Consider the following 10,039-nt stretch of genomic DNA (forward strand, 5'->3'; position numbering starts at 1 on the left):
TGAACATAGTGTGCTCACATTTCTATGTGCTCGATACAAGTTATTTAGGTATTAATATGAGAAATGCTTGATTTATAAAAGGAATTTGCAAAAAAAAAAAAAAAAAAAAAAAAAATTATAAATTAAAATGGCTTAATATGATAATTAGATTATAATTAAAATATTTATTTTATGTAAAATATTTTTGATATATTATATTAGGGAATGTTTGGAGAATAAGATGAGATGAGAAATTTGTGAATAGTAGTAAAATGGTTTATAAATAATAGTTAAATTATTTGAGTTAAGATGTTTTACATGGGATTTTAAAAAATGAGAGAAAAAATTGAATAAAAAGATTATAAAATTAAAATATCATTAAAATATAATTTTTTTATATTATTTTTATTTTAAAATTTGAAAAAGTTGAATTATTTTTTATGTTTTGTTTGAAAGTTTAGGAAAATTATAATGATTAGATGAAAAAATTGAAATTAAAAAATATTTACGTTTAAATGATTTCAAATCATCCCTTCTTCCAAACAAACAAACAAAAAGCACACCCCTCTCGACTACGGCGTTTAGTCATAGGTTTATAGTCTATTTATCAGACTATGCTAAAACCGCTTTTGAGTGGCATCCCATTGTGGGACTAGGTTGGAGTCAATCCTTTGACTTACCCCCTTTATTTTATTTTATTTTTATTTTGGTGCTGCTTTTTGTTTGTTTTGAAAAGATTGTTGGGGACTCTCATCCCATTGAATCTTGTATCCATGTAACCGTGTAGTTTATCTATATTATATTTTAACTTTTAAAAAAAAAAAATCACTTAAATGATGTCTTTATTGTAGATGTCCTCTTGGTCCAACCTTGCATTTCTGGCTAGCTGACAGAACCACTTAAATGATGGGGTCCATTCTTCTTGGGAGGTCGGTGATCGTTGTAATTCCCATGATAATTTTCATAGAGATCCCTACGAATTGGCAGTTGAACTTGTTCCTAGTGAATTTAAGGAGAAGCCCCACCCCTGTGCCACTACATTTTGCTATATATACATGCCTATGCCTGCAATCGAAACTGCATCACTACAAGATCAAGTTGTCTCTCATTTCCACTATCAAAAGGGGAAAAAAATGGCTGCCATTGATAAGCTTGATGTGGAAGTTGAGGTGAAGTCTCATGCAGATAAGTTCTGGGGACTCATAAGGGAGTCTGTCACTGTCCTTCCTAAGGCTTTCCCTGTTGATTACAAGAGCATTGAAGTTCTTGAGGGCGATGGAAAGTCTGTTGGATCTGTTCGTCTTGTAACTTATGGAGAAGGTAATATTGGGGTAATTCTTTACTAAAACTAGTAATAATTGGGGTAGAACATTGCAAGAATGCCCTTGCAATTTATCAAGGTCTCTCCTCTTTTCAGGTCCCTTTTTTTTTTTTTCCTTGAAAGAGGACGGTACCGGCCCAATTTTATTGATAGCATCACTTTTGGTAGAGGAAAATTGTGGTTATAGCAATATACCTAGGGATACATTATCATCAAATAAAACCAAACCCAGACATGAAAATACTTAATTCATCCTTTCAGGGTCCTAAAAGGTTTAGATTTAGTACTAGGTGAGGATTATTTTCTTATCACTTTGCAAGTGTGCATATGATTTGCTAGTACCCTTTTGTTCTTGCATGCTTGCTATATAATTTGTTCATCGGTAGTAATCATGCTAGATTCGATTTGTAAATTGTATCTGTGTTGACATTTATGCCTATATCGATTTTTTTTCACTCAATTACTCGGGATTTGAACTCAAAATCTGACTTATTATACCATGTTAAATTGCTTTGGTTTATTTTGTTTTCATTTCTAGGTTCACCTATTGTCAAGATATCCAAGGAGAAGATCGATGCTTTTGATGAAGCAAACAAGACGATGGCATATACAGTGGTGGAGGGTGATATCCTGAAATTCTACAAGCATTTCAGATGCCACATTACTGTAACACCCAAGGGAGATGGGAGCACGGCGAAATGGCTCTGTGAGTTTCAGAAGGCTACCGACGAGGTTCCAGACCCACATGTCATTAAGGATTTCGTGGCCAAAAACTTCAAGGAGATGGATGAGCTTGCTCTCAAGGCATAGGTCCCATTTTGGTCTAAAAATCAATAAATAAGGGACAGGCAGTACTGCATTCATCTTCCTACGTAGTTACTCTTTCATGTTGACTGAAATACTTGCATGGTCTGGATGCTGTTATTTAAAGAGATTATGCTGCTATTAGCAATAAATAAGGCTTAAACTTGAAATGCATTTGATGATATGATTCCTGCATGATCACCAACAAGTTCTAAGTTCTTTATCAGCTCTAAGAGAAGCTCGATGTTTTTTACATCATTACATGAGATAAAAATAATATTCGGATGACGAAAAGGAAAAAATAATAAAACTTATGTAGTTGAAAAGAGTAATTTAAATAGAGCACATAGTCCTATTTTTATCTTTTGTCAATCAGTCAAGTAATAAACCTACATCCGAGGCTGATTAATATATGGAACAGAAAGAAGAGGTTTATGAAAAGACCATTACTCCATATTAGGACGATTATTGAACCCAATTGTGGAGTGCAGTGCAGTGCAGTACTGCAAACAGTGGCCCATCACTGTTGTAATGGCTACCACATATATATATATATATATATATATATATATATATAGACACTATATGTTATCATGTGTTGCATTAATTCTTCTGCAGGGATGGAGCAGCTAGATAGGTGACTGCCTGGAATTTAAATGCTTGCTATTGGGTCTACATGTAAATCGTTAATTGCCACTATATTACCTTGTTTGGTCAGAAAATTCTTTTATGTAAATATTTAGTTCCCAGTGATCTAGCTCATCTCTTATATGAAAAAATAAATAAAAATAAAAATAAAATAAAAAAATAAAAATGTCACCTACAAGCTGTTCAACACCATGGGTAATAGTTCATATAGGTAGAGAAATGTTTTAGCTATAAAAAGATTCCATACAAATAAATTTAAAAATTGACGTGATTTGATTACGTACATTATATTGTAAAATTATTTTTATTGTAAAGTAGATATAACATATCATACGAAGTCATGTCAATTTGTAGATTTACTTTTATAAAATCTCTTTGTGGCTATAGCACTTTTCTGACATGTAATTCTCTTTGATTCCCTTCCTTTAGAAATAAGATAAGAGTATTATGAGTTCGTATCACGAAAATATCTAATAATTACTCGATTAATTTCAATGATCATAGAGCAATTGAGGACTTAAAGTATAAGAGGGTAAAGTTAGGCTGAGACTTATCACAAATAGTTCACAACTACTCATTACTTTTTTACAACAAAAATTCTACTTGTACACAGGAGGAGTACCCCCCGTGTACCCGGGAGTCCACATGGGATTATTAAAACGGTGAGCTTTCGGCGTTTTAATAATCCCTTTTGTTTGGCTCCCAGAAACTCGAAGTGGCCATTTTGAATTTGGAATCGGGTCGTTTTCAGCTCACCTCAGTTTCCCCTTACCTTAGTTTCACCTTAGCAAGGATCAAGACCATGGAACCCTGCACGGAACATGGGAACCTTCCCAAGCAAGCAATGAAGACGATTCACGCAGGGTGGTCATCTTCTTCCGCTCAAACACACGACTGCCCCACCGACGTGCAGGAAGACGAAACACAAAGGGAGGTACTCTCTTCTTGATCTTATCTTCTTGTTCGCATGCCCACAACCAAATCTCCCATTAGGTTTGTTTCTTCAACTCACGATTTCGATGTTTCCAAAATCACCGAATCGGTATATACACATCCATCTTGAATAATTGAAAACCGTAACCCTAACCCTAATGGGAGATTTCAAAATTCTTGTAGATTCGAAATAGCACTTGATTTAGATTCGAAATTGCAACTGATTTCGAAATACTTGTAGATTCGAAACCCTTGCCCTAATTGATATATACTCTGTTTTTTTTTTTTTTTATCAATTCTTGATTGTTCGTTTGCCGTGGTTGTTTCCTCGTCTCCTTCAGTTTGAGTAGCAGTAGCCATGATTGATCTCAAAATAAATAAATAAAAAAAAAAATGAAAGCATTTCACTTAGGTATGATCTTTATTTTGGTAGAAAAATCAAAAAGGCAAAAAATGTTCTGGATCCCAAAAACATTAAAAGCATTGGCTTGATTGAAAAAAGAGGAGTTGGAAGGATGGTGTTACTCTTTCTGATAATAGTGGATGGTGTTACTCATTGAAGGAGGTGTTACTCGTTGATTAAAATTTTTGAATTTGATCATTATTTCTTTTTGGATGATAAGTAATTGATGTTATGTCATATATTTAATATGGTTTTCAATTATGTATCAGCTTTTTAGACTTAGATTGAGGAGTATCAAGCAAGAATTTAATTCCTTCATCTGTTCTTAGTTGTGTGTTTTATCTTGACTAATCATTTCTTTTGCAAGACATACTAGGATGGTTTTGTGTGCTGTTTTTCAAACTTTACAAGAATGATCTTTCATGTAGGATCTACGTTCAAATCATGTCTCCTACACACAACTGCATTATTTGATTGATATTCATAAGCATCATGTCTCAAATTTGGAACATGCCTATGTTTTTCTCGTCTCACATATAGGAGCAAATGGTACCAAATTAAAGATAGTTTTGGTGGTTAAGGAATCTAGCTTATTATGGGAAGAGGAAGACTTTAATTATTTGTAAGGTCCAACACGTAGAATATCTTATTAAATGTGTGGAGACTTTAAATTTTTCTTGATAGTTGATAGTCTTTGAAAAAAGATGCTGAAAGTTTATTTTTGTTCTTGATTGTCCGTTTTCCTTTTGTTTCTTCTTCGCCTTCAGTTTAAGAATATCTCATCATCCACCACGAACTCTTCTTCATTTTTTGGTAAACGAAGTCTGGGTCAACCATTATGCTTCTGTGAAATTGAAGCCTAACTAAGATACTCATCTACTACAAGAAATTCAGGACGACCCTTCCTAGGGTGTCCTAACTACAACACAAAGGTAACTACATTCATGTTTAATAAAAAATTTAATATTATGTGCATCTAACATGTTTCCAAAATATGTTTAAAATGATTAAGGATTACTATATTGTAAGTATTTCAAGTGGGTAGAGGAGGATCAATACAGAAAGTCCGATCTAAGATAAACTCACAATGAACTGTTAAGAGCTAAGAAAGAGCTGGAGAAGATACTCGACGATATCGAAAAGAGCAAGATTGATCTCCGTAAGAGAGCAGATGAGATCGAGATGAGAGAGATGATGCTATCCAATAGAAATGAGGGGGTTGTGAACAAGGAGTTGGCGCTTCTTGTACGCGAAGCTGAAATAAGACGTTCACGCACACTACTCGGGATGTATTGGGCTGCTGCATTTGTTGTAGCATATTACTTGTCTTGCAAATAAGTGACTTAGGATTAGTGTTAGAAGTTAGTTGCTATGTATATCTAAGTTGTTTATATGTTGGTTGGTGATGTTAGAACTTAGTCTAATTGTATAGTCTAATTGTATTTTATGTTAATGACTTGTGGAAGTAGCTGCTTGTATCTATGTAAGGCATTATTAATTCAGGAAGTATCTTATTTCAACCCCATTGTATATGTGCATTAATTCAGGAAGTATTTTATCTGTGCACGGCAGTAATAAGCATTCTACAAAAAAAGATAAAAAATCACCTACTTTAATCTAGGTAACTAACTCAACTAATGGACTGAGTGGAAAAAACTCTTGTCACAAGAATATGTCAACTCACAATAATATGTCACAACCATTCATTAAAATTGGTCTTGAATTACCGATCTGTTTGCACATCAAAATCTTCCTTGACTATGGCATACCAGTAGGTACTAACATAATCAATGTCACTGATAAATAAACTAAGCATTCTACAAAGAAGGGAAAAAAATACTACTTTCATCTAGGAAATTGCCAAAAAAATCAATCCAGGAAATAATATCTTCATGCTCATTCTTGGAAGAAAAACTATCATAATATCCAAAATAATGTTATGATTTGTTCCAACTACACAAAAACCATTACCAACAATCTTGTATCTTCTATCAATCTATCCAAAAAAGTGACATTTACAACTTACAAAAAAACAACTTTAATAAGATCTTACATGCCATCCTACCACTGAGTATAACATGATAAACTTACAAAAAATGACTAATCCATCAGATTGTATCAACTCTTGAAAATCCTTCACGTTCACTCTTTCACGTCTTGAAAACTCATATATTACATTGGGAATAAACCCCTTAGTTTCCTGCATGTGAAGTAAGAACAAAAAAAAGGAATTAATATAATTGTAATAGAAGTTTGTTAAATATGAAACATTACATGCAAATTTAATGTACATCCTGCATGTTCAATTAGCCAAGTAGCAATGACTAAACCAAAAATCAGTGGTGGGAGATGATACAATTCCTCATATCAAATATAAAAACTCCAAGAAAAAAAAAAATTCCTACACCGACAGAAACAATGACTACTCCAAAAATCAGGAAATATTAGAAACTTCAATAATTAGAAACATGAGGTCACCTTTGTCACTCCGATAGACCATACCAGCCCCATACCAGACCACAAAATCAGCCATTGAAACCAGATCATACCAGACCATAGCAGACCACAAAATCAGCCAATACCAGCCCCATACAAGACCACAAAATCAGCCATTGAAACCAAACCATACAAGCCCTATATCCAACATTAGAAATTACACAAAAATGTTAAAATATCTTACTGGTGGAAACTATATATGCAAATATTACGTAAATTAGTTCCCTGGGCCTTCCAACCACGGTTGAACCAATTGTGATTCATCCAACTCAATTTGCTCTGGTTGTAATTCATCCAACCCAAATTACATCTGTAAGGATTAATAAGCAAAAATTAGAGTAATGTCAATATTACTATTAACATCTGAAAAGTGCAGAAATATTACACTTTCTTGACTCCAAACCACTGTTTCTCCGAGCTGGGTTCTACCAATGACAGTAGCTGATTTGTCTTGAACAAGATAGTGATAAAAAAAAATCAATACATAAATATAACGAAAATAATATAATTGCACGTAACCAACATTAGAAATATCTATCTCTGATGGGCCAAATAATTCTTGCGCATGTCCGACACTGGTGTATCTCCTCCATGTCTCTAATAAACAAGTAGAATTGGCAAGAAGTAAGTTTTTGCATTAATAAAATACCCGCCTAAAAATGTATATTTAAAGCTGAAATAATGTGCACCTGTTTACGTTTTCGGTTTACTGGTGCTTTCTTTGTCTTTCCTTTAAGTTTCCGTATGTCTTTCTCCATCCTGGATACTCTCCTCAAATATAGGGGTCTACCTTTCCTTTGACAACTAATGGACTGAGTACTTGTTTCGAACTACCCACATTGGTTGTGTCATTTTGAGTACAACCAACATTGGAACTAGTGAGGGTCATTAATAGGGGTTCTTGATTCTCACTATATAATTCAATCATTGCATTAACTTATGTGTGGCATCCTCTGTATATTTTTTTGAACCCGTTGCATGAGTAATTATTTGATAACAGATTTTAATAGACTAGAATATCTGCAAACATCAGGCCGTTGATCCCCTAGGTCATAGCTGCTATCGATTAACGTGTATCTCAATTTAATATCCTTCATCTATCGATCTAAAATGTACTTCTCTAGCAGGGATTTTATCCCGTTATATTTAAATACAGCGAAAATGTGCCTACACAATATACCCCTCAACTGAAATAAACCACATGAACACTTAGCATCTACATCTTCCTCACTAAAGTCCACAGAAAACGTAACCAACTTAGTGAACTTTTCCACACGAACTTCGTTCTCTACTAGATAGGTCTTTACTGCACCATCCCTCTTAAGTAACTCTGGATCCAAATCGATAATGTCGGTAAGTTGCATCTGAACTTCCCTAAATTTAGTATTTGTGTACAACTCTTGAAATCTCTTTTCGATAGGAGATTTAGATATGCAAGAAATGGTAATGCTAAATGAGTGGAAGTCCGCATTATTTTCACTCTCAATTTTGTTTTTCAACGCACTATCAAATTGATCAACAAAGTCTTTCAAGTTTATTTTAGCATGAACATAACCATCGAAAAAAGAATTCATGCTCTCGCTGCACTGCGTTATACTCATCTTAGCCCAAAAACAATCCTTCAAGAATGCCGGCACCCAATACTCACGCTTAGTGTATAAACTTTTCAGCCAGACATTCTCATGTAAGTTGTAAGTGGTGATTAACTGATCCCAAAATTTCTCAAACTCTTTAACAATTTGCGTGTCATACACACATTTCATCAATACATTCTTCATCCCACTTTTGTAGGAAGCATAGGAGGATAGCTTCTCGAGGACTCTTTTCAGTATATGCCACAAACAAAGTCAATGTCAGCTTTCTGGAAAGACAATAGCAATTATATTTTTCATCGCTCTATCCTGATCGGTGATAATAGCTTTCGGAGCGATACCATCCATACACTGCAACCACGTCTGGAATAACCAGACAAAGGTCTCTATATCCTCACTGGAAATCAATCCTACTCCCAACAGAATTGACTGCCCATGGTGGTTTACACCAACAAATGGTGCAAAGGGCATCCCATATCTATTCATCAGGTTTTGGTAGGCTGCCCTACTATGGGGTCTGCCCAAAAGACATTCCTTAACTACTCGTCATCATCCAAATCCATCAATACAAAGAAACTGGGATTTTTGTACTGCATCCTACAAAAATACTCTCAAAGTGCTCTAGCACCACCTTTACCAAGCCTTAGATGTCTTGCCTTATCGATATAATTATGACAATTATTTTCTAAAAATGGGAGGTTCTCGAATCCACCAGCACCAACGACAAGAGATCCGAAGCTCTTATTCATTTGGATGCCAGCCATATCGTTTATATCTATGACTCTTTTTACAGAGTCACTCACTTCTCTATTACATCGAAAGAAACAAGATTTATTTGGACTAAGGCCATGGTTATGGATATTATTCATTGTTGTCAACTAGAACTTTCCATCAACTTTTAAGGCATTAATCTTTGTCTTACATTCTGTCTTTCCTGTTGGACGTGGTCTGGCGACATTCAATGTCCTATTCTGGGCCTTCCCACCACGAGCACAACCAAGGGTGACATATCAGACAGTCCCATCATCCCCTTTATCAGTCATTCTTATCATTACCCCAAACCCGCTTTTCTTACCATACTGCTTATAATAAACCATTAATTCTTCAAAAGAATTAAACTTCATTCCTGACTTTGGTTCTTCAATCGTATCACCACCAACTTCATCCTCTAACTGCGGTGTCCCGACAATGCCATCCTCAGTTTCTTGTGAATTTGGTCTATCTTCTTTGCTTTCTTCAACTCTTTCAGAGGTACATGAAATATCAGTTTCTCTACATTCAGGTGGTTCCTCTATATCAACTCTTCCACTAGTAGCAAAGCTTGTAGTCATGAGAGGAGTTGGGTCACCAGCATTCTGCAAAAAAAAAAAAAAAAAATATCAATGACATTAAACTAAAAAAAAAAAGGCCAACTTATACAAACAAAAAAAAAAAAAAAAGAACACAATTGCATCACCACTTGAATGTTTCTTGGATATTTGCCGCCATCTAGATATGGCGGAAAAGGCATTGGTCACGTAGGAAGTGGTTCATAGTAATCGGCACTGGTGTAATTTACAAAGTACCGGTTACTTGATGGTATATCCTAACATCTTGTTACACAAGTTATTTATGTATTTTGGAAATAAATATCAACTCAACACAGAAATAAAACAACATTGTAAAAAATATAACATACAGCGGTTGGGGGATTCGAGTTAGATAGTGTTTGGGGAGATGAGTGTTCTTCCCCTTTTCCCATGCTAAGAGGAGATGAACTGCATAATTCCACATCAATTACTTCATAAAAAAAACTCAGCCACAAAACTTCAAAGTTTTATCTTCTCGTTAGAATATACAAATCTATAAAGCGCTGAATTAAAT

The 10,039-nt window shown here is 34.6% G+C and overlaps 2 protein-coding genes across 2 annotated transcripts; one reads left to right on the top strand and one right to left on the bottom strand.

Annotated features, from left to right (window-relative positions):
• Nucleotides 1-973: 973 nt before the first annotated feature.
• Nucleotides 974-2,274, top strand: LOC121258865 (MLP-like protein 423). The gene is made up of 2 exons (XM_041160395.1): nt 974-1,299; nt 1,839-2,274. The coding sequence occupies exons 1-2, from the start codon at nt 1,035-1,037 to the stop codon at nt 2,108-2,110; spliced, it is 537 nt and encodes a 178-aa protein (XP_041016329.1). The 5' UTR covers nt 974-1,034; the 3' UTR covers nt 2,111-2,274.
• A 5,407-nt stretch (nt 2,275-7,681) lies between these two features.
• LOC121258738 (protein FAR1-RELATED SEQUENCE 5-like) lies at nt 7,682-8,362 on the bottom strand. Its single transcript, XM_041160281.1, has one exon. The coding sequence runs from the start codon at nt 8,360-8,362 to the stop codon at nt 7,682-7,684; it is 681 nt and encodes a 226-aa protein (XP_041016215.1).
• Between the last annotated feature and the right edge of the window lie 1,677 nt (nt 8,363-10,039).

This window comes from Juglans microcarpa x Juglans regia, chromosome 3S (assembly GCF_004785595.1).
Source record: "Juglans microcarpa x Juglans regia isolate MS1-56 chromosome 3S, Jm3101_v1.0, whole genome shotgun sequence".
Taxonomy (NCBI): Eukaryota; Viridiplantae; Streptophyta; class Magnoliopsida; order Fagales; family Juglandaceae; genus Juglans; species Juglans microcarpa x Juglans regia.

Bases quoted from the DNA above. Each gene is read 5' to 3' on its own strand.
- LOC121258865 (XM_041160395.1), top strand. From the start codon at position 1,035: ATGCCTATGCCTGCAATCGAAACTGCATCACTACAAGATCAAGTTGTC. The intron at 1,300-1,838 runs GTAATATTGGGG...TTTCATTTCTAG, and splicing joins TCTTGTAACTTATGGAGAAG to GTTCACCTATTGTCAAGATA.
- LOC121258738 (XM_041160281.1), bottom strand. From the start codon at position 8,362: ATGAAGAATGTATTGATGAAATGTGTGTATGACACGCAAATTGTTAAA.